Source organism: Polypterus senegalus, chromosome 3, assembly GCF_016835505.1.
Source record: "Polypterus senegalus isolate Bchr_013 chromosome 3, ASM1683550v1, whole genome shotgun sequence".
Lineage (NCBI taxonomy): Eukaryota > Metazoa > Chordata > Cladistia > Polypteriformes > Polypteridae > Polypterus > Polypterus senegalus.
Window position 1 is genome coordinate 221,542,199 of NC_053156.1, and position 17,837 is coordinate 221,560,035.

At 38.1% G+C, this 17,837-nt stretch overlaps 1 protein-coding gene across 1 annotated transcript in view; it reads right to left on the reverse strand.

Annotated features, from left to right (window-relative positions):
• Positions 1 to 277: 277 nt before the first annotated feature.
• slc6a17 (solute carrier family 6 member 17) overlaps positions 278 to 17,837 on the reverse strand; it is a 139,407-nt gene continuing 121,847 nt past the window's right edge. The window contains exons 7-12 of the mRNA XM_039748539.1: positions 14,976 to 15,217; positions 13,019 to 13,211; positions 11,260 to 11,452; positions 10,069 to 10,228; positions 9,769 to 9,931; positions 278 to 786 (exon numbers count right to left, since the gene is read on the reverse strand). Coding sequence (XP_039604473.1) covers positions 415 to 786; positions 9,769 to 9,931; positions 10,069 to 10,228; positions 11,260 to 11,452; positions 13,019 to 13,211; positions 14,976 to 15,217 — 1,323 coding nt within the window. The 3' untranslated portion in view covers positions 278 to 414. The remainder of the gene's footprint in view (positions 787 to 9,768; positions 9,932 to 10,068; positions 10,229 to 11,259; positions 11,453 to 13,018; positions 13,212 to 14,975; positions 15,218 to 17,837) is intronic.

The following is a 17,837-nucleotide window of genomic DNA, read 5'->3' on the forward strand; positions in this document are numbered from 1 at the left end:
TTAAGGATATGCGGAATTTAACTAGTTAACACGTATATGCTTTCCTTAGGAGTAAAACTATAATCCTCTAAAAGTAAACTTCTATAGCAGCAGCAGTTGCCTCTCCTACTATATATTCCTGCTTCATGGTATTTAACAATTTTTTCATAGAAGAAAAACTGGAATATAAGTTTTCCTTTTGGCTTTCTGCTGCATTTCTGGCCCCCTCCCTCCTAGATGTAACCCTTACAGAAGTGCAGTTTCGACGTTTGCAGACGATGCAGTATTTTGGGCATGTGTACATTGATAAGGTACTTTTCTAGTGGACTCCAGTCATTTGAACAAGCTGAAAATTAAGATCTACACAAACGCTATCCAAAATACTGCCCTCCATTATTCTGTAAGGGAAAGCTAACACTCCAACTACTCTCGTAATCATAGCTCTGACTCTGGCGTTGTGGCCATAAGATAGCCTGTCCCATAGCGCCCATTTGGGTTGCTGCTCGTATTCTCCAAAGGAGAGGCAGTTTCAGGACCCAGGTATGAGCGGTGGGTGGGCATTGGTGATGCAGCTTCACTGGGCACCTTGCTGAGAATGAAGCGTGTCTCATCGTTGTCCTCCAGGTTTGAAATATCCTTCATCATGCGACCTTTTTTGTATGACACAGAAAGGGTGTTGGAACCATCTGACACTAAGTGGAACTGTCGGGCAATGAATACAACAGGTACAGGTAGCATGGCCACAGTAATCAAGGTGAAACATATCCCCATTGCCCAATCTGGATAGCTCAGATAGCGTTCACCGGCCTAAGAAGGGAAAATGTTGACAGTTAAAATGAACTCAGTTGTATTTTTATCACTAATTTTATATATATAATATATAAAATATATACATTGGTTGAGATACATTGGTTTGGATATATACATTGGTTTGAATACATCCGTTCAGATAGATAGATAGATAGATATATTCATTGGTTGAGATATATATATTGGTTGATATACATTGGTTAGCATATATATATGGATTTAAATAGATTGGTTTAGATATATACATCGGTTCAGACGCATCTGTTCAGATATATATATTGGTTGAGATACATCCGTTTGGATATATAGGTCGACTCAGATATACCGTAGATCCCGTTATATAAGCCGAGAATTTTGTCCTAGATTTTTGGCTTGGAGTTTGGGGGTCGGTTTATACAACGAGTATCGTTTCAGATTCAAGATTTCCAGCGCAATTCCGGTTTTGCCGATGAATACGTAAGTAAATAATGACGAAACCACAGAGCCATCTTTCAGATGAAGAAGTAACTTTGCATGCCGGTACTTTAAATTAAATAAAGAATTTATTCAAAAAAGTGTTTTAGTTGTTGATTTTATTAATAAAATTTATAATAAATTATCGGGAAGTTTAAAATGAAATTTTTTGTTTTGATTTACGATCAACATCTTGCGTTACGAAACGGATGCGGTCACATGTATCCGCTTGCACGATTGAGATACATGTGTTTGTGGATGTAATTTCCGTCATTGCAGTGATTTACCTATATATAATTCATTAAGACCATGCAAGCAAGACACATAATTGCTAAGGAAGGAAGAGAAGGTAAAAGAAAGCGATCGCAATCGAAACGAAGATGGACATTGTGTGGAAATATCTCCTCCCTTCCTGCAGCCCAAAGATGTCAAATTAAATGGTGAGTACAGTATGAAATTGTTACTAGAATAGAATGCCTTTTATTGTCACTATACGCATCTACAATGAGATTAAAAGCAGCTCCTTCAGTGCAGAAAAAAGTTCTGTATAGGGCTTGTATGGTTGTTTTTTAGCTTTAGCATAACGCTGGATCTGTGGCCCCACTTCTGCTTTCTTTCCCTCCTCCATCTGTGTAGTCTCCTAGACCCGACAACAATCCACGGAGAGCCCGCTGGTCTCGCTATGTTGTCTGGGATGTTGTGCGTGTGATGAAAAACACTTGAAACAGATGTCTGGCTCTGGACACCGATGTCTACAAGGTTCTGAATGGTGTAGCGGATGTTGGCCGAACCGATCGTGCACAAACAAGGACAAAAAAAAAGTACAAAAACAACAAAAAAGTGCACTGAAAAGGAGAGCCCTGAGCCGCTGCGACCCTGCGTGCCGCCATGCTCTAAGCTTAATCAAACTAGGCTAGGCACTTTTTATAACTTTTTAGTTAGTACATTAGAAAAATTATTGGTGTTTTGGTAAATTATGCACATTATATTATATATCAAAAATGCTGGCAGTCTCAAATTCACGCCGATAAACATTATAAATATACCCGAAGAGACACTTTTAAGGAAATTTAGAAAATTTTGCTTGGAGAAGAGGGTCGGCTTAAATACCGGTCATCTGCAAATACATGTAATTTAGTAGGTAGAGAAGGGGTTCGGCTAATATACCGGGTCGGCCTGTATTCCGGGATCTATGGTATACATCGGTTTGAATAGATCAGTTGGGATTTACAAAAAACATCATCCTGTCAAAATAAGACTCTTTCGCCTTCTTGACGTGAATCATCTTTAAATGAAATGTTGCCAATAAGGAATAATAGAAATCACCGCGCTGCTTTCTATCTATGATGAACTAAAGTTTTATGGGGTGAAAAAAATGATCGCCCCTGACAGATACACTTAATCAGTAGTGTGTGTGACCCACGATCTATACGTTTGAGTATGTGTGTGTGTGTGTGTGTGTGTACGTGCGTGTGTACATGTGCATGTGTGTGGTTTTGTCAGTTTTACTACAAAAACAGTTGAACACCCATTACTTGTGAAGCAGGGATATTCTGATCATTCTGATCCCTGATCACTGATACACATTCAGAATAAACAGTACTATTCCAGTGTTTTCCTCCATAACATCCTTTCAGCAAACAGGACTAATGTCCTTGCTGAAACAGATCGCCCTTTAAAATGCTGCCAATATGGAATAATGGAAATCACCAGGCGGCTTTCGGTCAATTATAAACCTGCGTTTTTTGAGTTGAAAAAATGGGAGGTAATGCGGTTGCTAGCAATGCTTTCTGGTAACTCAGCTTTTGAGAAGAATCTGTCATGGGATGGACAAGAGGGAGCGAGTGAGACGGGTGCATTGAGCCGGGGCAGGATGGAGCGAGACGAGGAGGCGGGGTATCTGTGTGAGTGTTTTAAATAATAAAAGGAAAAAAAGTGCTTTGAAATCGAGGACCCCCAACCAAGACGGCGTATGAAACAATATGTTACAGACAGGCATGTGCTACTTGTATAAAATACATACAATAATGACAACAATATTGAAACAATGATGAAGCGAAGGGGAGATGCTAAACTTAGGTGGCCACGCTGTGCCTGCCCGTAAATTCCAACCGATCTACTCAAATCAATGTATATATCTGAACTGACCTATATATCCAAACGAATCTATCTCAACCAATATATATATCTGAATGGATGTATCTGAACTGATGTATATATCTAAACCAATCTATTTAAACCAGTATATATATATCCTAACCGATGTATATCAACCAATAGTATATACAGTAGAGTCCCGCTAATCCGAACTAATTGGGACTGAACCCTGTTCGGATTAGCGAAAATTCGGATTAGGTGGAGTTTTGTCATATAATGCCATATATTGACTTTATGAGGCGTATTAAGCGTCTGATGTGTCAAGAATTAAAGGAAAATTACGTATTCTAGTACACTGCTATTTAAACTGCACTGTAGTGTGACTGTGATCGGAGGTAAAATCGATATGACGGGCGGTACGTGAGTAGTAGCGGAAGGGCAGTGACCTAGACCTACGCATTCCTCTTGATTTCCGTTCCCAAACTATGAGTCACTGAGTCAGTGTGCCACCTGCTACTGCTGAGTGATGTGTTTTGTGCAATGTTATTGTTCATGTGCGCGCACTTGCCCTGTGTTTTCTGAGTCCTTGTGAGTGGTGTGTATTGTGGTTTCTTTACATTCTGTGCTTGTCCCTGCTGTTAATCATCATGGCAAGCAAACGTAAACATAACTCGTGTACATTAAAAGAAAAACTGGAAGTGTTGAAAAGACTTGACAAAGGTGAAAGTGCCATTCAGTTATCGAAGGAATTTGGTGTCGGGAAAGCAACAATTTCCGATTGGAAAAAGAACAGAGGTAAAATTGAGCAGTTTTGCGCTACCACAAGTGAAAAAACGATTGAAAAACGTAGCAAGACGACAGTGTCTTCTTACGAAAAATTGGACGAAGCATTTTTCTTATGGTTTACACAAGAAAGACAGAAAGGAATCCCTATCACTGGCCCTCTAATTCAAGAAAAGGCGCTTCAATTGAACAAGCTCATGGACGGTGACGTATCATTTACGGCTAGTTGTGGTTTCTTAGACCGATGGAATAAAAGACACGGAATCAGGCAGCTTACAATAATTGGGGAGAAATTGTCAGCGGACAACGAAGAAGCTGTTGAATACCTTGAGGAGTTCAAATGCATCATTTCTTCCTACTCGCCCCAGCAAGTTTACAACGCAGATGAGACAGGACTTAACTTTAAAGCATTGCCTACCAAAAGTCTTGCATCACAAGAGGAACGATCTGCACCAGGGTTTAAAATGGATAAACAGCCTAACTGTGTTGGCCTGCAGCAATGCTTCTGCCACAAATAAGCTTCCACTAATGGTTATTGGCAAATCGGCAAAACCACGCTGTTTTAAGAACATGAACATGAACTCTCTCCCTGTTTTTACAGAAATCAAAAGAAAGCTTGGATGGATCGTGCCTTGTTCCAAGAATGGTTTGACAAGCAATTTGTGCCAAAAGTAAAGGCGTTTAACAAAGAAAATGGATTGCCTCCTCGTGCTTTGTTACTTATAGACAATGCTCCGTCACATCCAGAAGAAATGCAAGTTGTTTGCGATGATATCAAGGCTATTTTTCTCCCACCAAATGTCACATCGATTTTGCAGCCAATGGACCAAGGGGTTTTGCAGGCTTTGAAACAGAATTATAGAAAAATGCTTCTTCGTAGCCTACTTGAAGATAATGAAGAGCTAACAATTTTAGATAAACTCAAGAAAATGAACATCAAAGATGTTATTTACTGGGTTGCTGAAGCTTGGGAAAACACACACAAGGAATCCTTACAGAAGTCTTGGAAAAATCTCTGGCCTGAGCTAGAGTTTGTCCAAACAGTTTTCCCCCCGACAAAAGAAAATTGCGAACTTCTTCAATTGGTGAAAAGAATGCCAGGTTGTGAAAATGCAGAAGAAGAGTGCGTGGAAGAGTGGACGGCCGTTGACGACTGTGGCCATGAAGAATACACAGATGATGACATTGTGGCAGCTGTGCAGGGAACGTCAGCTGATCTTGACGCAGACGACAGTGAGGAGGAAGGGGACGCGCCGACTGATGTTGTTCCACACACTGCCGCAGCCAGTGCCCTTGATCTCGCTTTGCGCTACGTTGAGCAACACGCCGATGCAACCCCAACAGATGTTATGTTTATACGGCGTTGGCGAAACATTGCTTCTTCAAGCCGTTTTAGTTTGTTGCGTCAGAAGAAGATCACTGACTTTATCTCTTAGATAATGGTTTGCTTTTGACGTTTTGTGTAAATGCTGTACAGAACATGGATTCTACATATGTGAGTAAATTCGAACTTGTTTCAATTTGAAGTAAGGCTTTATTTTGGATTTTTAGTTAGACAGCGAAATTGAAAAATTACAAGTTTCTTAAATGTACATTAAACGTATGACATAACTTGAAAAAACTTGTTTTCTTTACTTCTCCCAGTTCAGAAATTTTATAAAAATTACTGTATTTTTTCCCCTAGTCCTGTTCGGATTAGGCGGATTTTCGGATTAGCGGGGTTCGGATTAGCGGGACTCTACTGTATATCTCAACCAATGTATATATCTGAACAGATGTATTCAAACCAATGTATCTGAACCAATGTATATATATCAGAACAGATCTATGCAAACCAATTTATATATATCTCAACCAATGTATCTGAACCAATGTATATGTCTTAACGGATATATTCAAACCAATGTATGTATCTAAACCAATGTATATATCTGAATAGATATATATATATATATATATATATATATATATATATATATATATATATATATATATATATATATATCTGAACGGATGTATTAAAACCAATGTATATATTCATACCAATGTATCTGAACCAATATATATATATCTGAACCAATCTATATATTTACGAACCAATCTTTTTTTCCTGAATGGGCCCTTATAATTATGGGGTGCCAAACAGGCAAATACAATGATTTTCGGAAAATATAAAGTCAGTGTTCTGAATATATAACACTAAAACCTGATTATATAAAGTCAGCGTCAGAATATATAAAGTCACTCCTGAATATATAAAGTCAGCGTCGGAATATATACAGTCCTTCCCGAATATATAAAGTCATTCCTGAATATATAAAGTCAACGTCGGAATATACAGTATAAAGTCAGCATCGGAATATATAAAGTCCATCCATCCATCCATCCATTTTCCAACCCGCTGAATCTGAGTACAGGGTCATGGGGGTCTGCTGGAGCCAATCCCAGCCAACACAGGGCACAAGGCAGGAACCAATCCTGGGCAGGGTGCCAACCCACCGCACACACAAACACACACTAGGGCCAATTTAGAATCGCCAATCCACCTAACCTGCATGTCTTTGGATTGTGGGAGGAAACCGGAGCGCCAGGAGGAAACCCACGCAGACACGGGGAGAACATGCAAACTCCACGCAGGGAGGACCCGGGAAGCGAACCTGGGTCTCCTAACTGCGAGGCAGCAGCGCTACCACTGCGCCACCGTGCCGCCCATATATAAAGTCATTCCTGAATATATTAAGTCAGCGTTGGAATATATAAAGTCAAAACTTGAATATATAAAGTAAGCGTCAGAATATATAAAATCATTCCTGAATATATAAAGTCATTCCTGAATATATAAAGTCAACGTCGGAATATACAGTATAAAGTCAGCGTTGGAATATATAAAGTCATTTTTGAATATATAAAGTCAGCGTTGGAATATATAAAATCATTCCCGAATATATAAAATTAGGACAATTCACAAATAAAATGGTCTAGTTTCATCAAATATTCTCTAATTTCCGTGCTTGTCAATTCACTTGTACTAATGAAAGGTAAACTTCGACAGAACTCACTCAGAGTTGATCAGGCTTTGTCCAAAAATGCTCCCATGCAAAAAGAATAAATAAATATAGCGTTCAAAATGCCAGGCACATACATCATTTTGAATAAATTAACTGAACAGTGCTTTTTAATATTTTTCTGAAGAAGTTTTTGTTAACTTATTTCATTATGTTGTATTAGGAACTCATGGATTTTACTAAAAATGTGCCTGAGTCATTTTAATCAATTTCAATATAATTTGACTTTAAATTTATATATTCAGGAATGAGTTTATATATTCCAACACTGACTTTATATATTTGGTAATGACTTTATATATTCTAACTCTGATTTTATATATTCAGGAATGACTTTATATATTCCGACACTGACTTATATATATATATATATATATATATATATATAATACTGCTCAAAAAAATTTAAGGAACACTTTGTAATCAGAGTATAGCATCAAGTCAGTGAAACTTATGGGATATTAATCTGGTCAATTAAGTAGCAGAGGAGGTTGTTAATCAGTTTCAGCTGCTTTGGTGTTAATGAAATTAACAACAGGTGCACTAGACGGGCAACACTGAGACAACCCCCAAAACAGGAATGCTTTAACAGGTGGAGGCCACTGACATTTTTCCCTCCTCATCTTTTCTGACTGTTTTTTCACTAGTTTTGCATTTGGCTATGGTCACTTGCTTTGTCATTACTGGTAGCATGAGGCGATACCTGGACCCTACAGAGGATGCACATGTAGTCCAACTTCTCCAGGATGGCACATCAATACGTGCCATTGCCAGAAGGTTTGCTTTGTCTCCCAGCACAGTCTTAAGGGCATGGAGGAGATTCCAGGAGACATGTAGGTACTCTAGGAGAGCTGGACAAGGCCGTAGAAAGTACTTAACCCATCAGCAGGACCGGTATCTGCTCCTTTGGGCAAAGAAGAACATGATGAGCACTGCCAGAGCCTTACAAAATGACCTCCAGCAGGCCACTGGTGTGAATGTCTCTGACCAAACAATCAGAAACAGACTTCATGAGGGTGGCCTCAGGGCCCGACATCCTCTAGTGGGCCCTGTGCTCACTGCTCAGCACCATGGAGCTCGATTGGCATTTGACATAGAATACTAGAATTGGCAGGTCCACCACTGGTGCCTCGTGCTTTTCACAGATGAGAGCAGGTTCACCTTGAGCAAATGTAATAGATATGAAAGGGTCTGGAAAGCCGTGCATAATGTTATGCTGCCTCTAAGATCATTCAGCATGAACTGTTTGGTGGTGGGTCAGAGATAGCCTGGGGATGCATATCCATGGAGGGACCTCTACAGGCTAGATAACGGCACCTTGACTGCCATTAGGAATTGGGATGAAATCCTTGGACCCACTGTCAGACCCTATGCTGGTGCAGTGGGACCTGGGTTCCTTCTGGTGCACGACAATGCCCAGCCTCATGTGGCGAGAGTAGCAAACAGTTCCTGGAGGATGAAGGAATTGATACCATTGACTGGCCCTGACACTCACCTGACCTAAATCCAACAGAATACCTCTGGGACATTATGTTTCAGTCCATCTGACGCCGCCAGGTTGCACCTCAAACTATCCAGGAACTCAGTGATGCCCTGGTCCAGATCTGGGAGGAGATCCCTCCAGGACACCATCCGTCGTCTCATTAGGAGCCTGCCCCGACGTTGTCAGGCATGCATACAAGCATGTGGGCGCCATACAAACTATTGAGTACGATTTTGAGTTGCTGCAATTAAATTTCGGCAAAATTGACTAGCCTGCCACATCATTTTTTCACTTTGATTTTCGGGTGTCTTTGAATTCAGCCCTCTGTAGGTTTATAATTTTCATTTCCATCAAATGATGTGTCATCGTTTCGTTCCTAACAAATTACCCAGTCCATATTAGTATAGACATCCAGCAGGATTTTTTTTCCCATTGAGATCTGATGCGTTTTCAAAGTGTTCCTTTAATTTTTTTGAGAAGTTTATATACATACATTTTTCCTGATAATACTTATGGTTGCTCTGAATGCCTACTGACCATTAATCATTTTTGCATTTTCTAAGGCACATCTTTTGGCTAACCAGTAAAACTACTACTGCAAGATAACTGCTAACATAAGATTGTCATGCTAGGTCACAAGGTTCACATCACTTTCACTTCCATTGCCTTCTACTAGACAACCAAGTAGTATTGTAAATATACTGTATGTCTTTCAACTGAACTTGGGAAGATCCATCTATGATTGATTATAAAAGTTCTAAAATGACTTGATGAGTGATAACGGAAGTATAATTAGCTGATTCTTTGCATATAGGCACAGTGGGTGCAAGAGGCACATGTGCCCTATAAAATGACTTACCCTAGTAAACAAACAGTAACTACCATAAGCAACACCAAACCTCTAATCTGAAAAACCTCAAGATACTGCATAGACACTAGGGGGAAAAAACGGTAATATGGATGAATGCTTATTATTTGAAAAGCCAATTGAAAAAAAAATCTTTAGAAGATGGATAATCCCAACTATAAAAAACTACTAAAGCTATTTTAGAGAATTTCATAGTTTGATTAGTTAGGACAATACATTATTCTACTTACAATTTCACGTGTCCAGGCATTGTACCCTGGAGGGTTAATGAACATTTGGACGATACAGGTAGTGACAAGCAAGGCTAAGCACAGAGGAGAAACATACTTCCACATGTAGAAGTAGAAACGGTATGGACGAAAGCCCAGCATTTCTGTCAGATCTTGTATAAACCTGCAAGCCAAAAACAGTGGAAGCACACAACAATGAATTGGAAAGCATTTTAGGGTTTCTTATAATGACTAAGCTTCTAAATGTCAGTAGAGAGTGTGATCACTTGGCCAACCCATGGCACTATGTTAGTGACTTACTTTTTTGTACCGTAACACCAAGCCACAGCTATATTTTCCAGAATGACAACAATCGTGAGGGGTAGCGTAGCAGAAAAGTCATCAAACATGGTGACAAAGTAGTTGCCAGAGCGCTGAACAAAGAGGAGTCCTAAGAGAAATGCCAATACACAGCAACAAACTGTAGAGAAAATAGGAGAGGAGGAGAAGGAATAGAAGGAGAAATGAGAGAAGATTAGGGATTCATCAGCCAGTCACATGGGACCCTAACCTGTTGTTTTCTCTGTTGAAGACTACAGAATTTACCAAATAGTGTTGAAAAGTGTCTCATTGGATCCTGAAATAAGAGCTGTTTTGAAAGACAAGCTAGATAATAAAGTATATAATGAACCTCTATTAGACATTCTTAAATTGTTCAACCCAGTGTGATTGCCTGTATCATCCTGGCACTGGATAGCTGCTTTTCTGTATTGTATTTTACCAGTTTATATTTAGATGAATTTGTCTGTCTAAGGTGTAATTCTTGGATTTTTAGGAGTATCGGTACACAAATTATTTGTCCACACTCACTATGTGTTTATATCATTATGTATATTTTTACTTTTAACCCATTTAGACTTTTTGCTCAAGAAAAAAAACAGAAATACACAACAGTGGCATACTGCTGCACTGGGTACAAATCAGAGTATAAATCAGCAACAATGTAATCATATTTATTCAATGTTCTAAAATAACTAAGAGTCAAACTTTAAGTATATAAAATATTAGTATTGTATATACAATTTCAGATTGCACTGCTGTCAACTATCAGAATCAATATATACTAGTGAAAAAGCTTTTCTGACATTAAATACTGGTACTTTTGTTTAAGTGTAAATCAAACTTATTTAGGAATTAATTAAGACTTAGACTTTCATATTCAAATTTTGATTACCTCTTCACACCCATCTCATCCCACATTATATCAGCAGTGCACAGTCTATTCAGTACCAAGGCATGCTTTGGATGAACAATGGCTTTCCTTATTCATTATTCAATCACCAATTGACCCATTTCTACTATTATCTGTAGTAAACCTTGGGATAAGTCTAAACAAAAAGCCCTTCCAAGATTCAAATAGCTATCTGTCTCAGTTTTGAAAAGCTCAGCAGAACACATCATTTAAAAACACAGTTCTAGAGAGTTCTCACGCTAGTAGAAAAAAACACTTACCTGTTAGAATCTCCTTGCGTATTTTGAAGGTGTCAACAATGGGTGTGATGATGCCTTCCATAGTTCCAATCATACTGCCAAGGCCAAGATTAATGAGCATGAAGAAGAACATCACTGACCAGAATGGAGAAGCTGGGAAATGAGTCATTGCTTCTGTGAAGGCAATGAAAGCCAAGCCAGTTCCCTGTACTGCCTATAATACAGAGAGGGGACTCAGAACCTTAAAAATGTACTGTAAAGCTAAAAGCAGAAGAGAACAAACAAGTGTCTGTTCAGAATTATCTCAGGCTTGGTTCCTGGACTTTCTTAGGTAAGCTTCACCATGTCAGTTATGTGGTTCCTACAGATACAGTATTTATCTGTATCTCTGTGAGATGTTTGGCTCCTTGCAAAAACAGGATGTTAAACACATTAGTGTAGAAATTGCAAAATTATCAACAAATGAACCTTTATTGGTGAACTGTTTATCAAGCTTGCTTGCTGATCCAAGTGAAAGACAGAGTGTGGCTATTTTTAGAAATTCATCCTGGATGGCATCCATTGAGTCAATGTTACTGCTGTACTGATCTAAACCTTTAAGGCACAGAAGCCCAGGATCATGGAAGACATACTGTATTACCAGATGGTACAACCATATATATAAGTGTTCCAAGCATACACATACATATATACATACATACAATAATGATCTTTGTAACATAAAATTATATATGTTCTCATTTATGTCAAAATGAAAGTGTGCATTGTACAAAATGTTTTGAGAATTAATCCTAGAGTGCTTGAGGACATTAGTTCATTACAAAGTGCTTAAGAAGGTTAGTGAGTACATACTGTATATATACAGTATATACACTATATTGCCAAAAGTATTGGCACTCCCTTCCAAATCACTGAATTCAGGTGTTCCAATCACTTCCATGGCCACAGGTGTATAAACTCAAGCACCTAGGCATACAGACTGCTTCTACATACATTTGTGAAAGAATGGGTCGCTCTCAGGAGCTCAGTGAATTCAAGCGTGGTACCATGATAGGGTGCCACCTGTGCAATAAGTCCATTCGTGAAATGTCCACACTACTAAATATATATGTTAGTGGTATTATAAGAAAGTGGAAGCAATTGGGAACAACAAAAACTCAGCCACGAAGTGGTGAGCCACGTAAAATCACAGAGCGGAGACAACGCATGCTGAGGCACACTGTGTGCAGAAGTCGCCTACTTTCTGCAGAATCAGTATTTACGGACCTCCAAACTTTGTGTGGCCTCCAGATTAGCTCAAGAACATTGCGTAGAGAGCTTCATGGAATGGGTTTCCATGGCCAAGCAGCTGCATACAAGCCTTACATCACCAAGTGCAATGCAAAGTATCGGATGCAGTGGTGTAAAGCACACCGCCACTGGACTCTAGAGCAGTGGAGATGTGTCCTCTGGAGTGACGAATCTGGCAATCTGATGGACGAATCTGGGTTTGGAGGTTGCCAGGAGAATGGTACTTGCTTGACTGCATTGTGCCAAGTGTAAAGTTTGGTAGAGGGGGGATTATGGTATAAGGTTGTTCTTCAGGGGTTGGGCTTGGCCACTTAGATCCAGTGAAAGGAACTCGTAATGCTTTAGCATACAAAACCATTTTGGATAATTTCATGTTCCCAACTTTGTGGGAACAATTTGGAGATGGTCCCTTCCTGTTCCAACATGACTGCGCACCAGTGGCATATGGAAGTATAGTCTAATCCTTTCCACAGCATGACAAGAGACCCACCTTATTGAGCTCATCCTCCAGCAGACAGGGCTCCAGCCCAAACTTTGAGAAGCCATCCTCCTCCACTGTCTTGATCACGTTGTACATCTCAGTGTAATCAGCTGATGACAGGTGAGAGAAGTTCACATGATGAGGAATCAGGTTGCGACTCAGAAGATTCGAGTTGAGGTAGCCCAGAATCTTCTCTGCGTTCCTACAGAGGGGGACTTTTTAATTTAGTCCAACAACATTGCAATTTTTTGTTCCCAAAATGCTGCAAACACACTTGCATAAAACAGCACATCAAAAATGAGGAAATGGGGGCTGGCAGCATGCCACAGATTTAGAAGAGAAACCTCACAAAGTGAACGAAGAAACCTTATCATTTGTAATCTCATCTGACTGACAAATCATATGATTTGGTGTTCAACTATGTTAATGTACTTCAAAGTTAGAAAATTCTTGTAATAAATGTAATTTCCTGTAATTTAATAATAAATAATTAAGATACACATGCTCTAAATATAATTTCTTCAATGTGATCAAATGAATCAATTAAATTTCCTGCAGTGTGTGATCATTGTAATTAAAATGTACATCTTTTTGGTAATCAAGTTCAACTGGTGTACCTCTGATAGGAAGGACAACCATACTTCACAATAGGTACAGTAAATAGACATTTACTTCCTAAGATGCTAAACTGAATTTCCATCAATAAACACTGAGAAAGGAGATCTGCATTTCAGCAGAGACCCCATCATCCCAAGAGAGACTTAAGTGTCACACTAGGAAAGATTGTTGCACATGATTGGATAGATAGATAGATAGATAGATAGATAGATAGATAGATAGATAGATAGATAGATAGATAGATAGATAGATAGATAGATAGATAGATAGATAGATAGATAGATAGGAGATAGATAGATAGATAGAATATATAGATAGATAGATAGATAGATAGATAGATAGATAGATAGATAGATAGATAGATAGATAGATAGATAGATAGATAGATAGATAGATAAAATACTGTTTTAATGAAAGTAAACAGGCTAAAGAAGCAATATTGTGGTGAGGAAAGAGTAAAAGTAAATGTAGAGAGGGGAAACTAAAAAAAAATGAAAAAAGTGTTCATAGATGGCACTGAGTTCAGATACATTTTATAGCCTTGGTGGTATTATAGATGCACTGTTACTCACAGAGACTGGAATGCAAAAGGACAAGTGGATCTTTGGGAAGCTGTCCACAAAGTTTTTTCTTTACTAATGTGAGCGCCAAAAAAGCAGGAATCAACTGCCTTTGTGTCCACATAAACTGAAACAATGAAGTAGCACCAGGCCATCGCTGATAAATGATTTAATGTGGCTTCAGCATCAGACTATGGTAAATGAACCACAGAGTAATTACATTTTGCTGTACTAGTGGATCAAGTGCAATCTGTCTGCTGTCTGTGCAGTATGTGATTAGCAAGAAACTGGATACTCAGAATTGTGATTGGATCATTATACTGCAACCTTAAAGTTTGTTGCAATATGGATCTGGAAAAAGAACAGTGTACAATTACATTAATTAGCAAGTAAGAATATGCAACAAAATTAACCCTTATGCAGTTTCTTCAGATCCTAAACTAAACATCCAATATTATTGTGTAGTACTATGTACTGATACCATAATATGAATTCGGTTATATACAGTATTATGTGACTGCATTTCCAACATCTATTTCACTGTGTTTGCCATATAGACATCATTACAGAATTTCAAAATAACTCTTAAATTGATGCCAAAACAATCAGAAAATTGACTCATATGTTTTTGCCAATTCCTTCATTGTGAAATAAGGCAATGCATGCAGGGTTTACAGTAAAATACATAACATTAAAAGCATTATCTACTCTATTTGTATAGCACAACCATCTTTTAATATTTGCACATTTCCTCCTTAACATACATTTGACAGAAAACTGATACTCACTCAATTACGCATTTCTCATTCATGATGTTTGCTTTGAAACCCAGGACAGCAAAGACAACGAGGGTAGCCAGCACTGAAGTGATAAAATTAATAAATGACACAAGGGTGGCATCAAAGTGACAGTTGTTGTCCTGCTTGTTGTAACTTGAAAAGGCAATGACTCCCCCAAAGCCCAGTCCCAGAGCAAAGAAAACCTGAGTGGCTGCTTCTCGCCAAATCTGGGGCTCCAGCATCTTTTCCAGCTGAAAGCAGAGAGAATATAAACATTTTAGCATTTATTATTTTCTGGTGTGTTTTTTTTTTCTCCTGTATTTTTCACGCCCTGCACACTGGTTTACACAATCCCCACAGGAACAGCTGTGGAAGCAGTAGAAGCTGTCATATAGGATTACATGATGTTCTTATAGACAGCCCTTAAAGCTATTACTACTCATTTCCTTAAAGCAATCTCAAGGTCATCTCAGCAGACTCTTACTGTGTATGTTCTCTCCTTAGGGACAAGGCTGACATTTTAAAGAGGAGAAGGAGAGGCATATATGATGATAACAAGTAAAACAGGAGAGAAACTGGGTTTCAGAAAGTTTTAACTGTTCCAGTACTTCATGTTTCAGAATATGAAATTTGAGCATCAGGATTTCAATTTAGTCCAAAACATGCTTTGAACATCTTTTAATGGCAAATTACAATTCATTTTTCTTAATCGAACGTCATACAGTATATCAGCATGAAGCTCTCCTGCATATGTAAAGCAAGATATTAACAGATATTTCAATGTATATTTTCAGACAGCTTGAAATGAATGATAGATTTAGGTCTTCGCAAAGCTTTGTTAGGAGTTGCAGTACTGAGCTACGTATCCAGGCTTCTCGATGAATCAGTGGAAATTATCCAGATGTCCCAAATTTTGGAACCATTTAAAAATGCTTTAAAATTATGCACAACTGCCATATGTAAAGCCAAGTTTGCACTAATTTCTTAAGTCATTAAGATGAGAACCTTTTTTGATGTATTTTCTTCAAACTGATAGGTCATACAATCTGTTTTGGCATTTTAAAACTTAGATGAAATATCAATTATTTTTTTAAATAAAGTTTAAGTATTAAAGTAAATTTCAAAATATCTCAAATTGAATACAGTACATTTCAAATGCATTTCCATTGCTTAGAAATCACGTTCATTTCAAGAAGTCAAAAAATCCTTTGCTGTAAATAGAATTTCCTGTCTGTTTTAGATATTATGAAAATGGACAGGATGCAACTGGAAGATCTGTAACAAAATTAAAAATCAGGAGTGGTCTACCCTAGACTTTCTTGTATACTCTGATATGAGGATGAATATTTGAGGAGTAAATCTCAAGAAACTGATTATATTTTTATATTATGTACATAAAACAACAACAAATCAAATCAAATTAATGATACATTGAAGAATTAAGAAGTAAAGGCGAATAAATCGGACTCTGCAGCTGCATGAATAAAAGGTAAAGTACCACTTCCAGTTAACGGAAATAGCCCAAAATTTGAATGAAATCTACGTTTTGTACCTAATACCTGGATACAAAATTTTGCTGCCCTAAGTGAAAGCGTATTAAAGTTACACACACACGCAGACATAATTCCAAAAAAGTAGAAAATCTCAAAATTGAATTTTTGAAGGATTCCAATACTTTCCCTGTACTTCGAATACAAGAAAGTTAGGGCGGTCTAAAACATCGAGATTCATCAAAATCTCAACATTAAATCTTTGGACAATTACGTATACGAGAAAGTAAAAATGGAACAATTTCAAGATATCTCAGTATATATATTAAAATATCCCAAAATATTAACATCATTTTGGACAAAAATGACAGCCTTGGTGTCACAATCCCTCTTAACCCATTAACAGCTGTGTTTGGGGTTCCTCCAGATGGGTTTAAAGTGGAGAAGGACAAACAAACTGTGATTGCATTCACTACACTTTTGGCAAGTAGACTTATTTTGCTAAACTGGAAGAATCCTAACTCTCCTCTTTTAAGTCAGTGGGAAACCGATGTTTTATACTATTTGAAATTGGAAAAAATCTAATTCTCAGTTACAGGATCGGTACAGAATTTTTTCAAAACCTGGCAGGATCTAATCAATAATATTTTAGAATAAGCACGAAGGAAGCAATTCTTTCTGCATTCATTTTTTTTCTTCTCCATTCATCTCTATTGCCCTTTTAAACTAATCAATTTAGGTATGTTTACAAGCTTTAAGTTTTACTCAGTTGGCCATGCTCTCTTTCTCAGGGGTGGGGGTTAAGTTGTTTTCATCCAATTTATTTTTATTTTTTTGTAAAAAATGTATTTATTTGTATGGAATGATTACAATAAAATTTAAAAATTAAATAAATTAAAAATAAATAAATAAAATATCCCAAAATACATTTCTGATAACATGTGTGGCCTGCAGAGGGCACTCCTGACACCCAAACTCGACACAGACAGATGCAGGACACAGGCTCAGCATACACATTTTGTACAAACTGTACAGCACAATTTTAAAGCACCAAACCTAATAAACACATTACTTTCTTTTGTCCCTTCTTCCTCCCTTCTCTTCTCTCTATTTCTTTCTCTTTGCCTCCACTCCTCCTCCACTAAGCTTTGTCCACCTCCTCCCAAATCTGGCTCCCAGAGTAGTGGCTACTGGGGTCTTTTATGCTGCTCCTTGGAGTACTCCAGATGACTCATTAGCCCGCTCCGAAAGTGCATGAACAAAGGAGATTTCTGAGGACCTAAGAAAGAGTTGTTGATGCTCATCAGGCTGGAAAAGGTTACAAAACCATCTCTAAAGAGTTTGGACTCCACCAATCCACAGTCAGACAGATTGTATACAA